At 36.4% G+C, this 16,843-nt stretch overlaps 1 protein-coding gene across 5 annotated transcripts in view; it reads right to left on the reverse strand.

Annotated features, from left to right (window-relative positions):
- NEDD4 (NEDD4 E3 ubiquitin protein ligase) overlaps positions 1 to 16,843 on the reverse strand; it is a 158,408-nt gene that overhangs the window by 93,047 nt on the left and 48,518 nt on the right. For 4 of the 5 annotated variants that reach the window (XM_029239277.1, XM_029239276.1, XM_029239275.1 and 1 more), the window contains exon 1: positions 6,477 to 8,021. The exons of the other annotated variant lie outside the window; for it this stretch is intronic. In XM_029239277.1, coding sequence (XP_029095110.1) covers positions 6,477 to 8,021 — 1,545 coding nt within the window. Of the gene's footprint in view, positions 1 to 6,476; positions 8,022 to 16,843 lie in introns of those variants that run through there. 5 annotated transcript variants of the gene reach the window in all.

Genomic DNA, 16,843 nt, shown 5'->3' on the forward strand with positions numbered 1-16,843 from the left:
ACTATGAACTGTATTACTGTTCTCATTTAAAAAAATTGTCTTAAGCCTTGCTTCTCAAAGTGCGTTTGAGGAATTAGCAGCATTGGTATGACCTGGGAGCACGTTAGAAATACGGAACCCTGAGGCTCCACTCCAGACCTACTGAACCAAAATCTGCCTTTTAACAAGATCTCTAGGAGATGTACACACACATGAAAATTTGAAAATCAGTAGTCCAAATGACAACTTAATAAGCCATTGTCCAGTTGCAATCCTTAAAGCATTAGAAGGCAGCTTACCAACAAATATTTGAAAGAGGAAAAAAAAGGAAGTAGTCCTAGGAACTTCCCTGGCGGCGCAGTGGTTAAGAATTCGCTTGCCAATGCAGGGGACATGGGTTCAATCCCTGGTCCAGGAAGATCCCACATGCCATGGAGCAACTAAGCCCGTGCACCACAACTACTGAAGCTTGCGCACCTAGAGCCCGCAAGCCACAACTACTGGGCCTGTGCACCACAACTACTGAAGCCCACGTGCCCTAGAGTCCGTGTGCTGCAACTACTGAAGCCCGTGCGCTCTAGGGCTCATGTGCTGCAACTACTGAAGCCCACGCACCTAGAGCCCATGCTCCGCAACAAGAGAAGCCACCGCAATGAGAGGCCCGTGCACCGCAACGAAGGGTAGCCCCAGCTCGCCACAACTAGAGAAAGCCCACACGCAGCAACAAAGACCCAACACAGCCAAAATAAATAAATAAAAAGAGCTATTTCATTAAAAAAAGGAAGTAGTTCTAGATAATATTATTTTAGCTATATCATAAAATGTTATACTCAGCTTTTGTAAGAGGGATGAAAGATAAAAATTAAGAATGTTTTAATGTAAACATTAAGAATGTTTCTGTACTTGATGAACATAAAGACATTGTCCATTGTACCACCAATATCCTTGATGTAAACTTCTTGCTTGGTAATATTTCGTCTATTAAGGTAAATCACAAAATGTTTCACAGTGTTATGGCTTTTATCTTAGATGTAATACATCTAAGTCAAGAGAAGGCATGATCACCACACCCCTCTGCCAAGATATCCTAGAACCCTGACTAGAAACATCATGGGATCTCTTGGTCAAGGTATTCTTTGTTATGACCCATCCATGAATTGGGCTACCAGGTATATAAACATGCTAGCTGCTTGCCCTTCCAAGTTCTCAGATCTGCTCTAGTTATATTTAAAAAGTTTTGTGAAATCTCAGCGAAGGTAAAATTGCTTTCCGACAACTGCTGCTATGTTGAGAGCCTCCCCCCAGATTTCTCACTAAACCAGGGCACATCGGCTCACCTCTTGTTTACAGGCTATCTCTAAATGTTGGTCTTCACCTGACCATAGTCTTCCAGTCTCCCACTTGGCCAACAAAGAATACCGAACCACACACTTGAGCAAGACTTCAGGTATTTTGTGTATTTGTTGGCAAGATCATTGGATGCCCTTCTCAGCACTCATTCACTCCTGCTAACCACCCTCCTGACCTCAACACGTTGGCTGGCCACACCCAGGGACTCTGCCAAGCCCCTTCTGCCCATACAGCCTCCGGTCCTGGCTTCTCCTAGTTCATCCTGTTCCCTGCCACCCATAACATAAAGGGAGAGTGGATCTAGAAGGGCCAGGCCTCACCACAGGTAGCACACGGTGGGCTCCACATGCTGGAAGAAGCCGGTCACAGCAAGACAGAGGTGCCTCTTCTCCAAGTCCTTTCTAGGAAGAGGCCTTAAACCCTCAACTGTTTTCTACCTGGAAGCTCTATTTTTGTTTTGTCTTATTTTGGGTGGTAGGGAGGGGGAGAAGAACGTTAGGATAATGCTGCTCGCCAAGGGTTGTGACTACTCAGAGGTGGTTTCACGCTTTCACTCCTAATTGTTTGTTCCCTTCATTTCATATTGCTCAGTCTCCATTTCAGTTTTCACTGCCGATGCTCACTTATTCTTTACTTCTAAGGTGAAAGAACAGAGAGCTACAGGCCTTTTCTCCTCCTAGAGAACAGGCTGCAATATCCTTGTGGACAGTTTGTCTTACGCAATTATAACCACATAATACCATGTCTTCTATATAATAGCCATTAAATATATACCTTGCCTACACTAACTCATGACTATTTTTATGACATTGAGCAAACAAGCTATGCCTGCTGTTTTTGCTTCCTCACCTGTTTCATTCTTTCTTCAACCAGGCTTTTACACTATGCTCCTGAGCCTACTTTTACTAAAGCCACCAAGGACCTCTTACACTCAATGGATACCTAAATTCCATGGCACTGCATGCTGCTCACCTTGAACTTTCCCTTCCCTTGGCTTTCAGGCCTCCAAGCTCTCCTGGCCTCTCTGCTCCTCCGGTGGCTCTTTCTTGGACTCCTTTTTATCTCCTCTTCCACTGTTTCTCCAAAGGTGGTAGTTCCCAGAATTCTGATTTATCACTCCTCCCATCTCACTTTCATGCTTTTTTCAGTTCATCCTTACCTAAGTCTTTGACTAGACTCACGACTCCCAAGCTACATTTCCAGCTCTCACTTCTCTCCTGAGTCCTGAGCCTGTATCTCCAACTACCTTACTTGACAGCAGTACTACTAGGGCAGCTTCTCAGTACAGAAACTTAATGACGCATGGTTTTTTCTTTGCCCTCCCAATCTGGCCCCTTCTCCTGAATTCCCTATCTTAGTTCGTGATGTCACTATTCACCTGGCCATCCAAGTTAAGAAAACTTTAATTCACTTATAATCCATGGTGTCATAAGAAAGTATCATCTAAAAACATAAAAGTGAGCATGTCACACTCTCAAATAACGACTTCCATTGCCTAACTATTATCTGTTAGCAGGAGACACACTGCTTTCTTTCAGCATGACGTGCTCCATGCAATGGGACTCCCACCCACTGCCAGCGTATCATCTCCTCCCACATCCCTGGACTCCCTGTGCTAGAGTCACACTGCATCTTTCTCACTTTCTCATATACAGCTCTATTTTAGTACATCACACTTTAGACTGGAATTCTTTTTATCTACCAGTGTGTCTCTAACTAGGATGGGAGTTCCCCCAAGTAGAAACTGTGCTTCAGTATCTTTTATTCCCAGAACTTGAGTCAGTGACTGGCAAACAGTAGGCACTCAAACGTGTGCCAGATGAATGAATTAAAGACACAACTACAGAGAAATACAAAGTATTTCTGAAGCAAACAATTCACCTCCCTGAACCACCCTGAAATTAATATTTTAGTTCTTCAGTTCTAAGAAATGTACATATACATGCACACACCTCTCACCAGGTTTCTAAAACTGGTCATTAACATTGTTGCATTACAGTTTTAGGGTTAATACTTATAAACTATATTGATTTTTATAGGAAAGATTAAGTGTTCAAAATAAATTTAACCAAATGTCTCTAAATATTCTGCTAAAGTTAATAAAATAAGGACTAAGAAAATAATGGAACACTAAAAATAGTAAATATTTAAAACAGTTGTTTTGGGAAGATCAGCTAAATATATTATTGAAATGTAAATTCTTGAGATTAGTTTTAAAGGCTTTGAAAGAATTAAAACATAGTTTTTAAAAGTTCTTCTACACTAGGCTTAAGCAATTTACCTACCTAGGATTAAATAACAGAAAATAAACAAAAATGTTTATAATAAAAAGAAAAATGTAAAGTCAAAATTTCTGATAAAAGCATGCATATACATGAAGTATGGAAGACATATACAAGCTTAGGCAAATGCTAAGGTATTTTAAATAACAGGGCAATGAAATTTCTGAGCATCCTAACAATACATGAAAATTTAAAAAAACAATAGATAGGGAAAAATAAAATAATAATACAGTAAACTAACTATTGCACAGATTTTAGAAATCTGAATGGTAATTTCTGTAACTGTATAAAAACCATCTTAGCTCCTTAACCTATCTCTTGATCGAGCTGACAATACACACAATGTTAAAATATCAAATATCTACTTTCAGATCAAAAGTCATTATAAAGCCTTTACAAAAGTAATATTGTCTCTCAAAAAATATATATAATATATGCCAGTTATTGTTATGCTCTTTGATGGCAATAAGTGAAATCAACATTATTATGTGGAATACAAAGTCTCATCTTCATCCCAAGTTGTAAACAACACACAGAACCCCAGTCGCAGATACAGGTAAAAGTTCTTACTAAATTTAAAAAATTAGCCAGTAATGAGCTGTTGATTATAGAGAGCTAGAAACTGGATCCTATTCTCCTAGAGGCTGGTAGCTAAACACAGAAGAAAAGAATCTGTAGACCTCTCAGTGCTTTAGAAACCAGGGTCCCTGACCAAAGCAGTGATTTAATTTCATGGCTGCTGGGTACAGATAGCTGACATTACTAAATGCTACTCTAATATCAACTTGTTAAATGTGAATCCAGACTCAGCGTATCAGGATACTAACCCAGACTAACTGGAGTCATGGGAAATATTTTGGGAGCTGTTTATTTATAAATGAGTTACAATATACCACTATAATTAGATTAATATATAATTATTGATAAACACAGGATTATTTCTAAAACCCCATTATTGTTGTCACTGCTATGTTTAGAAAAAAACAACATTACTATTTTTCCTCTTAAAACAAGCCCTTGATTTACCACTAAACAATTAGATCAATTTAGATCCAGTATGTGTTAAATGTAATGGTCCTATATTGTTTACAGTTCTTGTATAAACAGCTGTTTAATAAACATTAAAAGGAGGAACAATTTAAAGCTCTCCAGCAAATGACACACTTCCGAACTATTTTATAATCCAATAATCTATCAAAAAAAAAATAGAATCTGCAGAAAGCTAGGCATTTGGCTGTCACAAAATAATATTTAAGTTAGTTTACCTAATTTTAAATAAAGCCAATAAAAGTGTATCTTTTAGCCACACAAAAGGCAGTCACACTTTTTAAAAAAACATTAAAAATACCATTTTTTCAAAAGCATCAACAACAACAAACTATAATATTACCACAAAATCAACTATTTAAAGGATATTTCTAGAAATATTTCTAGGTTAATTTTTCCTTTCAGGTTAATTATTTCATTAAATGTAAAATAAATTTACAAGGTACATGTCGTACAATTAGCAAACTATTAATGTATTTCTTCATAGTATCACTTAATTGCTTTTTTTTAGAAGACAAGACAACTGAATGGATTATATCTCCTAACAGCTGGTGTTTTAAAAGTTTTGTAAATGGAATTAATAATTCTAAAACATACATCAGAAATTGAAATGTGATCTTTATTCATCCTCAGTAAAGTAGCTGCTTATATTAACATCTGGGCATTGGATAACAAGAATTATATTTATCAGACTTCAAAAGAGAGAAAACAAACTAGCAATCACTTAATATTTTATTTGCCCAGAAGAGTTAAAAGAATCTTTAATATTGATTTTATTATACAAACACGATAAACAGATACGTTTTTTTCCCCCAAACTATTATGTACTGTCATCTAAAATTGTTTTGGTCAGAAACATTTTTTTCATTTGCAGAAATCTGGCAAGATCTTTCAAATACAGAAATTTAAAAAATCTATTTCAGTTCAAAACACTTAAAATACTTTGGAAAGGCCAAATTACATTAAAAAACTGTTTTGGTTAAGATTCACTAGAGTTAAATTACTAATATAATAAAGCAAAATTACCAAAATAACAAATTAATTGGGTAATTAGAGAATTATGGAAAATACCTAGCAATTGAAACCAAATTTAAAAATACAAAATTTAGAATTCAATATTGTTGAGTGAGTTACATTTTAGAAGGCATACTTAACTGGTAGCTAAAGAAAAATACAGTGGAAACAAAATTCCTGTGGTTAAGGGTATATACAAATGCAGATAACATTTATTTTTCCTCTGCTTTAAACATTCAGCATAACAGTTTTTATCGATGATCAAATAAATATATGTATTTTAAAGAAACATCTTCTCTATGTTCATTTATAAGAAGATTTTCACCATTTTTATGTAGACTTTTTACTGTTTAATACTTTGAGTGGCTTTCTATATTTTACTTTTTTTCACAGTGCTTAAGGAGGGGAGAATACAAAATGAGCATTTTTGAAAGTAGAAATAAAATACGGAGTTAGACATTAAAATACCATGCCACTTGAGGGCAAAACATATGAAGGCAAAATGTTATCAAATAAATTATTATTTTAGCTTGTTTTTATGCGACAGAAATGTTTTATGGCGTAAATCACTTTGGAAAGTTTTTTTAAATACATATTTTCTGCATTGATAAAATAACAAATAGAGTGAAAAACTACTGGGCATTTTTTCAGATTTACAAATATAAAGTTCATGACTACACAGTGCTTGCTAGCTAAGGACCAAGAAAATATATAAAGCTGCCAAGTTATAATAAATTTTAACCAAATATTTCATAGAGCCATTCTAGTATAAAATAACATTTACCAAGACCAAAGGAGACTTACCTTACAAGAATGCTGTAAAGAATTAGATAGTTCATTTGTGAAATCTCTGTTGCTGTCTCTTGTTAAATTATCAACTTTACCTTCATTTCTAGATGCAAACTTTATGAGTAATTGAGATGGTCCCCCCTTAGAACAACTGTGCTTAAGGCTGGATAAACAGGAAACATTTGGATAAGTTCCTCCCAATGAAATACTTCTTTGTGAAAGAGCATGGTTTTTGTTTATCTGTAAATGTGGTCTTTCCAACTGTCCATTGATATTTATTTGATAATCTACATTTTGGGAAGATGGTAAACATGCAGATGTCCTGTGCATAAGCTTAATATACTCTGAATCAGAATTAAGCTTAATTTCTGACATCTCTGGTCTACAATCACCATTTGCTGTTTCACAATCTAATGCAGTTGCTTTTTGTTGGGTGAAATGCACTGAAACGCAAGAATATCCTTCAGATGACTTTTCACAGACAGTCTGATTTGGACTATTATTTGCAATAACAATTTTCTTTTGTAATGAGCTGTGAAGAGGTCGTATGTCTCTTACTTCTCTGGGAGTACAGATTGTTTTAGATAACCGAAGTCCATTGACAGCTGTTGAAAGAAATCCCTTAGCACTACTGCCATCTTCATTGTGGGCAATTTCACTAGGAGAAATAATAAACTGGTGTGAGGTCTGATAGGATCCTTTGCTTGGAGGAGTACCTGTACTTGTTAGAGAAGTTGGTGGGGTATCTGAAGGACTCCTAGGAAAAATGACTAAGGATGAACAACGTTTTAGTGGAATTTTCAAGTTCCTGCTCACAGGCAATTTCATAATCTCTAGTCCACGATCCAGGTCATGCTGGACAAAGGGAACTGTACTTCTACTTCTCGAAAAAATTTCACATGGAGTAGTATTCCTGTTTGGCAAACTTCTATTGGAGATGCTGTCAGAAGATGAATTTCCACCAAAAAAGATATCATCAGTTGGTGGAAAAGTATAACCACTGCTATCACTGATGATACTGTTGGTGTATGAACCTCCACTGGTGATACTTGTGCATGACCCATAATCACTACCGTTGCTGCTATAAGACCCATTCTCACTGGCTGAGAAGTGACTAAGGCTACCACTGCAAATGGCAGGACTGCTCAAGAGGTTACCATCATCCACAGCATTCAGTTCATTATCAACCACAGCACTGCCATCCTTCAAGACACAAGTAAATGAAGCATCATCACCAGCAGCTAAGACATTGCCAGACTGAAGACATCCACTGTACCTTGTTGGCTGTAGTGAAATCTGCAGACAGCTGCTCTTTTTATTAACATTTTCAGGTGAAGGAACAGATGATCCTTCCTGAGACTTAACGTTTTCCTTTATTAACGGAGGTAGTGTAGTCTGTCTGGGAGTCAGCTTCATTTGAACCACGTTAGACGTTGAAGTCCGTGTTGGTCTCGTGAAGCACATGGGAACACTGCTATCCGAATCATCTCCAGAGGTTTCTGACACAGGATAAGTATTGCTTCTTCTGGCTGCAAAGTGCAATCGTAAGCTTTGTGCCATTTGTTCTCATTTCCAAACATGTTAAGGGCTGAAAGTCATAACAAAGATCTCTGTCGGTAGACAGGCTAGAAGCAGCTGCACTGCATCGAAAGAAAAAATCATTTGTGGTGCCTAAAAGATCTCAGAAGTCGTAGTCTTTATCCTAAGTAAAACCTTAGAGACCAGATATCACAGAAAGAAAAAGATGGCCCATTCCCGAGACTGACGTTTACAAAATGTCTTGAATCGTCTGTAGTCAAAATGCCTTCACTTACAAAGCACTTGATTTCCAGCGACCTTTAAGCTGAGCTCAGCTGCAGCACACTGCCTCAAACACTGCCAACCTTGTTTCAATTATACCTTCTCCAATTTGCATGAATGAGTAACACAAGAACAACAATCTTCTAGCATTTCAAATTGAAACAGTATTTTTTCACTCCAGCTCTACTAAATGAACACTTAACTATGTGAATCACGGTGCCTATGCTTTCTCCAGCAGAGTTTGACCACTAATATTTTTACCCATAGGGATAGTATTACAGGAAGTTGGTAGGAATGAAACTCCATGTAATTGAGTATCAAATCAAGGATTGAATTTCCAAACAGTCAATTTAGTAAACATAGAAATCTAGTCAATTTAGTCAATTTAGTAAACATAGAAAGGAATATAGACTGTTAATATTTTTTAAATGAGTAAATTCAAACATGTATAAATTTGGAAATACCAAAACTTTGAGGTGAATTAAAACTTTAGCATTAAATCAAATAGATAAATATTTTAGCTTCCAAAACACTACATACTTATAAATAGTGAAAGCTGAAGGATCGAAATACAAAATTAGCCTAGTAATACTACTGCAAAACTTGAGCATACGTCTGAGGAAAAAAAAGTTTGAGAGAAGCTGTCACCAAGCATTTTCTCCTGTAATTTTAAGGCTTTTCCAGCCAAGCAGTACAGTCTTTAAATGATGCCATTTATATTCTGACTATTAAAACTCTGCCAAGAAATAGCCTAAGCAAACATTCCATTAAAAATATATGCAGATTAGACAGAAAAACTATCCCCCAATATAGTTTGAGCACACAAGATATTTTATTCCACTGTCTCTGCAATTCATTCACTTTAGAGAGTGTTGTGGTAGGTAAAGAAGTCTAAAAAGCATTTAACACATCAAATAAACATATCTCAATGCCAATTCTGTTCTGAAAAACTCTAAGAGCTCTTTGCTGTCCCCTACTGGTGCACTGAAACAATTCATTTAGTTGTTTGATATCTGTGAAGAAGTATAAACCATGCTGCATATTTCTTGATATAAACAAAGTACATACTTGTTTACATTTTTGAGTACTAGGACTGCCCTAGAGGTGGAATTACTTACCCACTGCTGATAAAGCTCCTGCAGGAGAGAACAGTAGACTGTTTGTCCTTTTAGACGTTGTGATTTTGTATATGTATTTTTCTGCTGTGTATTTATTTAACTTTTACTTTATTTTCAGTTTACTAGGTAACAGAAGTTTAATATTTTAATTTCTCCCCTAAATGTCATAGACCAAGGTTGGTGTTCTATTTGAAAGAAACAAATTTATTTTTAAATAATACTCTAGGGTATATTTAAACCCCTTACCTGAATTTTAAAGCTGGAACTCCAGTAATAAATATATACTGGCTCACTCATAGGAAAGTAAAAAGTAAAATAGTTCAGTTGTTTACACCACATGGTACTACACCCAAGTTGTATTTTTATAAGTTTTTTTTTCTAAGTAAAAGCAAATATGTAAAACATCTACTTGCACTTTGTTTAAAAAAGAAAACTTAAGATAGATCTGTTCTCAATCACAATTTTCTAAACAGTGTTTTTAATCAATTAAGAGGACAAAATAGAAATACGGAATTTACTAAATTCTATTTCTGACTAGAATGAGATAGTACTATGTTTTAAAATGGGTACAATTATAAACTTAGTAATAAAATTATTATGCTATTTTGGTTTTGTATAATCTACTTTATGATTTTATAGACTTCAGTACATATTCCCTTATAATCTTGTTTCTTTAAGAAGCAAGAGTCCTAATCTTTTCACTATACCTTCAAATAACTACAGCAGCTTTCCTTCTTGAATTAAGTTAGGAATCTAATGACTCAAAAAATGGATCATTTCTAATAAGCTGATCAATGAGATTAAACTGCTCATGTCTGTGGCCTAAAACTTCCAGTTAATAAGCAAATATTCTTTGGTTGTTTTTTTTTAATTTTTAAATTTTATTTATTTTTTATACAGCAGGTTCTTATTAGTCATCAATTTTATATACATCAGTGTATACATGTCAATCCCAATCGCCCAATACATCACACACCCCCCCCCACCGCTTTCCCCCCTAGGTGTCCATACGTTTGTTCTCTACATCTGTGTCTCAATTTCTGCCCTGCAAACCGGTCCATCTGTACCCTTTTTATAGGTTCCACATATGTGCGTTAATATATGATATTTGTTTTTCTCTTTCTGACTTACTTCACTCTGTATGACAGTCTCTAAATCCATCCACGTCTCTACAAAAGACCCAATTTCGTTCATTTTTAAGGCTGAGTAATATTCCATTGTATATATGTACCATATCTTCTTTATCCATTCATCTGTATATGGGCATTTAGGTTGCTTCCATGACCTGGCTATTTTAAGTAGTGCTGCAGTGAACGTAGGGGTCCATGTATCTTTTTGAATTGTGGTTTTCTCTGGGTATATGCCCAGTAATGGGATTGCTGGGTCATATGGCAATTCTATTTTTAGTTTTTTAAGGAACCTCCATACTGTTCTCCATAGTGACTGTATCAGTTTAATTCCCACCAACAGTGCAAGAGGTTCCCTTTTTTCCACACCCCCTCCAGCATTTGTTGTTTGTAAATTTTCTGATGATGCCCATTATAACTGGTGTGAGGTGATACCTCATTGAAGTTTTGATTTGCATTTCTCTAATGATAAGTGATGTTGAGTAGCTGTTCATGTGCTTCTTGGCCATCTGTATGTCTTCTTTGGAGAAATGTCTATTTAGGTCTTTTGCCCATTTTTGGATTGGGTTGTTTGTTTTTTTAATATTGAGCTGCATGAGCTGTTTATATATTTTGGAGATTAATCCTTTGTCTGTTGATTCATTTGCAAATATTTTCTCCCATTCTAAGGGTTGTCTTTTTGTCTTATTTATGGTTTCCTTTGCTGTGCAAAAGCTTTGAAGTTTCATTAGGTCCCATTTGTTAATTTTTTAAAATTTCCATTACTCTAGGAGGTGGATCAAAAAATCTTGCTGTGATTTATGTCATAGAGTGTTCTGCCTATATTTTCCTCTAAGAGTTCTATAGTGTCCAGTCTTACATTTAGGTCTCTAACCCATTTTGAGTTTATTTTTATGTATGGTGTTAGGGAGTGTTCTAATTTCATTCTTTTACATGTAGCTGTCCAGTTTTCCCAGCACCACTTGTTGAAGAGACTGTCTTTTCTCTATTGTATATCCTTGCCTCCTCTGTCATAGATTAGTTGACCATAGCTGCGTGCATTTACCTCTGGGCTTTCTATCTTATTCCATTGATCTATTTCTGGTTTTGTGCCAGTACCATATTGTCTTGATTACTGTAACTCTGTAGTATAGTCTGAAGTCAGGGAGTCTGATTCCTCCAGCTCGGTTTTTTTCCCTCAAGACTGCTTTGGCTCTTCGGGGTCTTTTGTGTCTCCATAGAAATTTTAAGATTTTTTGTTCTAGTTCAATAAGAAATGTCATTGGTAATTTGATAGGGATTACATTGAATCTGTAGATTGCTTTGGGTAGTATAGTCATTTTCACAATATTGATTCTTCCAATCCAAGAACATGGTATATCTCTCCATCTGTTGGTATCATCTTGAATTTCTTTCATCAGTGTCTTATAGTTTTCTGCATACAGGTATTTTGTCTCCCTAGGAAGGTTTATTCCTAGGTATTTCATTCTTTTTGTTGCAACGGTAAATGGGAGTGTTTCTTTAATTTCTCTTTCAGATTTTTCATCATTAGGGTATAGGAATGCAAGAGATTTCTGTGCATTTATTTTGTATCCTGCTAGTTTACCGAATTCATTGATCAGCTCTAGTAGTTTTCTGGTGGCATCTTTAGGATTCTCTATGTATAGTATCATGTCATCTGCAAACAGTGACAGTTTTACTTCTTCTTTCCCAATTTGTTTCCTTTTATTTCTTTTTCTTCTCTGATTGCTGTGGTTAGGACTTCCAAAACTATGTTGAATAACAGTGGTGAGAGTGGACATCCTTGTCTTGTTCCTGATCTTAGAGGAAATGCTTTCAGGTTTGCACCATTGAGAATGATGTTTGCTGTGGGTTTGTCGTATATGGCCTTTATTATGTTGAGGTAGGTTCCCTCTATGCCCACTTTCTGGAGAGTTTTTATCATAAATCGGTGTTGAATTTTGTCAAAAGCTTTTTCTGCATCTATTGAGATGATCATATGATTTTATTTCTTCAATTTGTTAATATGGTATATCACATTGATTGATTTGCATATATTGAAGAATCCTTGCATCCCTGGGTTAAATTCCACTTGATCATGGTGTATGATCCTTTTAATGTGTTCTTGGATTCTGTTTGCTAGTATTTTGTTGAGCACTTTTGCTTCTATATTAATCAGTGATATTGGTCTGTAATTTTCTTTTTTTGTAGTATCTTTGTCTCATTTTGGCATCAGGGTGATGGTGGCCTCATAGAATGAGTTTGGGAGTGTTCCTTCCTCCACAATATTTTGGAAGAGTTTGAGAAGGATGGGTGTTAGCTCTTCTCTAAATGTTTGATAGAATTCAGCTGTGAACCCACCTGGTCCTGGACTTTTGTTTGTTGGAAGATTTTTAATCACGGTTTCAATTTCGTAACTTGTGATTGGTCTGTTCATATTTTCTATTTCTTCCTGGTTCAGTCTTGGAAGGTTATACCTTTCTAAGAATTTGTCCATTTCTTCCAGGTTGTCCATTTTATTGGCATAGAATTGCTGGTAATAGTCTCTTAGGATGCTTTGTATTTCTGCGGTGTCTGTTGTAACTTCTTTTTCATTTCTAATATTATTGATTTGAGTCCTGTCCCTGTTTTTCTTGATGAGTCTTGCTAATGGTTTATCAATTTTGTTTATCTTCTCAAAGAACCAGCTTTTAGTTTTATTGATCTTTGCTATTGTGTTCTTTGTTTCTATTTCATTTATTTCTGCTCTGATCTTTATTATTTCTTTCCTTCTGCTAACTTTGGGTTTTGTTTGCTCTTCTTTCTCTAGTTCCTTTAGGTGTAAGGCTAGATTGTTTGAGATTTTTCTTGTTCCTTGAGGTAGGCTTGTATAGCTATAAACTTCCCTTTTAGAACTGCTTTTGCTGCATCCCATAGGTTTTGGATTGCTGTGTTTTCATTGTCATTTGTCTCTAAGTATTTTTTTATTTCCTCCTTGATTTCTTCAGTGATCTCTTGGTTATTTAGTAACGTATTGTTTAGCCTCCATGTGTTTGTGTTTTTTATGTTTTTTCCCCTGTAATTCATTTCTAATCTCCTAGCGTTGTGGTCAGAAAAGATGCTTGATATGATTTCAATTTTCTTAAATTTACTGAGGCTTTATTTGTGACCCAAGATGTGATCTATCCTGGAGAATGTTCCATGTGCACTTGAGAAGAAAGTGTAATCTGCTGTTTTTGGATGGTATGTCCTATAAATATCAATGAAATCTATCTGGTCTATTGTGTCATTTAAAGCTTCTGTTTCCTTATTTATTTTCATTTTGGATGATCTGTCCATTGGTGTAAGTGAGGTGTTAAAGTCCCCCACTATTATTGTGTTACTGTCGATTTCCTCTTTTATAGCTGTTAGCAGTTGCCTTATGTATTGAGGTGCTCCTGTGTTGGGTGCATATATATTTATAATTGTTATATCTTCTTCTTGGATTGATCTCTTGATCATTATGTAGTGTCCTTCCTTGTCTCTTGTAACATTCTTTATTTTAAAGTCTATCTTATCTGAGATGAGTATTGCTACTCAGCTTTCTTTTGATTTCCACTTGCATGGAATATCTTTTTCCATCCCGTCACTCTCAATCTGTATGTGTCCCTAGGTCTGAAGTGGGTCTCTTGTAGACAGCATATAGATGGGTCTTGTTTTTGTATCCATTCAGCAAGCCTATGTCTTTTGGTTGGAGCATTTAATCCATTTATGTTTAAGGTAATTATCAATAGGTATGTTCCTATGACCATTTTCTTAATTGTTTTGGGTTTGTTTTTGTAGGTTCTTTTCTTCTCTTGTGTTTCCCACTTTGAGAAGTTCCTTTAGCATTTGTTGTAGAGCTGGTTTTGTGGTGCTGAATTCTCTTAGATTTTGCTTGTCTGTAAAGCTTTTGATTTCTCCATCGAATGTGAATGAGATCCTTGCTGGGTAGAATAATCTTGGTTGTAGGTTCTTCCCTTTCATCACTTTAAGTATATCATGCCACTCCCTTCTGGCTTGTAGAGTTTCTGCTGAGAAATCAGCTGTTAACCCTATGGGAATTCCCTTGTATGTTATTTGTCATTTTTCCCTTGTTGCTTTCAATAATTTGTCTTTAATTTTTGCCAATTTGATTACTATGTGTCTCGGTGTGTTTCTCCTTGGGTTTATGCTGTATGGGACTCGCTGCACTTCCTGGACTTAGGTGGCTATTTCCTTTCCCATGTTAGGGAAGTTTTTGACTATAATCTCTTCAAATATTTTCTCTGGTTCTTTCTCTCTCTCTTCTCCTTCTGGGACCCCTATAATGCGAATGTTGTTGTGTTTAATGTTGTCCCAGAGGTCTCTTAGGCTGTCTTCATTTCTTTTCATTCTTTTTTCTTTATTCTGTTTTGCAGCAGTGAATTCCACCATTCTGTCTTCCAGGTCACTTATCTGTTCTCCTGCCTCAGTTATTCTGGTATTGATTCCTTCTAGTGTATTTTTCATTTCAGTTATTGTACTGTTCATCTCTGTTTGTTTGTTCTTTAATTCTTCTAGGTCTTTTTTAAACATTTCTTGCATCTTCTCAATCTTCGCCTCCATTCTTTTTTCGAGGTCCTGGATCATCTTCAACATTATTATTCTGAATTCTTTTTCTGGAAGGTTGCCTATCTCCACTTCATTTAGTTGTTTTTCTGGGGTTTTATCTTGTTTCTTCTTCTGGTACATAGCCCTGTGCCTTTTCATCTTGTCTATCTTTCTGTGAATGTGGTTTTTGTTCCACAGGCTGCAGGATTGTAGTTCTTCTTGCTTCTGTGTCTGCCCTCTCCTCCTTTGGTTTTTAATATAAAATGAACCAGATAAATGTTTTATCTTTGGTAAGCTTCACTATAAGCATCAGTTTCATGTCCCCTAACTAGATTGTAAGCTTCCAGAGTGTGAGGACCGCAACTAAACATTTCTTCTGATCCTCTTGAGCTCATGCTGGGCACAATGCAAGCACTAAGTAGCACCAGGGAGGAGGTTTGATGGATCCAGCTACTACTTCTAAAGAAATATCAAAAAGTACTTCAGCTGGACAGGAAGGAAGGATGCTTGAAACATTTGCAAAGAGGGTTTCAGCCAAGGAAAAGTAAGAAAATCAAATGCACTTCCTAGCACTCTAGTCTGAGTTTAAATTCTCGGAAGGCTGAACAGTTTGCATTACTGGCTCTGGTCTGGGACTGCATAGGATCTGCACCAGTATTAGAGCAGTTATGTGTACAACCTGGAGAACCTGGGGTAGAATGTAGCCCTTCAGCCAAACAGATGCCAAGAGAGTAGCATCAATCCTAACTTCAAGGGGAGAAGAGCTGGAGAGTAGTGGCAGGCCTCACCTGGAAGGAGTCTATGCAAATCCTATAGAATTTCACATTCTAGAATGAAACAGATAATATCCTAGGATTAGACTGAAGCTCAGGGCCTCACATTCTGAGATACTTGGTTATTGATTATCTTCACAGAAAATAATGTGATTACCTACATGCTATGGACAGGCTCTGGATAATACTAATTGTTGACTAGAACTTTGAAGGCCAATATCCACTGTGATGGTTAATTGCATGTGTTGACTTGGCTAAGCTATTTTGCCCGGCTGATGGGTCAAACACTGAACTAGATGTTGCCATGAAGCTATTTTTTAGATGTGATTAGCATTTAAGTCTGTAGATTTTGAGTAAAGCAGAATGCCCTCCATAATGTGGTGGCTCTCATCCAATCAGTTAAAGGCCTTAAGAGCAAAGACAGGTTTCTGGAAGCAGCAATTCTGCCTCAAGACTATAACACAGAAACCTGCCTTAGTTTCCAGCTTGCTGCCCAGCACTGCAGATTTCAGATGCATTAACTCTTACCTGAATCTGCAACCTGCCAGCACCACCTCACAGATTTCAGACTTGCCAGCTTCCATTATCATGTAAAGCAATTCCTTAAAGTAAATCAATCCCCCCCACCTCATTATCTCTCACTCTCTCATTCTGTGTGTGTGTGTGTGTGTGTGTGTGTGTGTGTGTGTGTCCTATTGGTTCTGTTTCTCTGGAAAACCCTGACTAATACAACCACTGAACTTGAGAAGCACAGCACCTCTGCCTGGAATATGGAATACAGGCGTCTCCTAAAGTTTCAGAGGCTGTATGCGTGCAGACATAGCTCTCGGGTAGTGACACAGAAGCACTAACTTTTGCACTGGTGGGTAGAATTCATTTAAAGGCACATCATTCTCAAATGTCCCATCACCATCAACATCACCATCACCACAACCATAACCAAACTATGACAGTTTTAATCCCCAGCTTCTTAAAACTGGCTGAAAAAATTTCACTTATATTGCAAATATTTTCCA

Source organism: Monodon monoceros, unplaced genomic scaffold (genome assembly GCF_005190385.1).
Source record: "Monodon monoceros isolate NGI ecotype Baffin Bay Population unplaced genomic scaffold, NGI_Narwhal_1 Super_Scaffold_21, whole genome shotgun sequence".
Lineage (NCBI taxonomy): Eukaryota > Metazoa > Chordata > Mammalia > Artiodactyla > Monodontidae > Monodon > Monodon monoceros.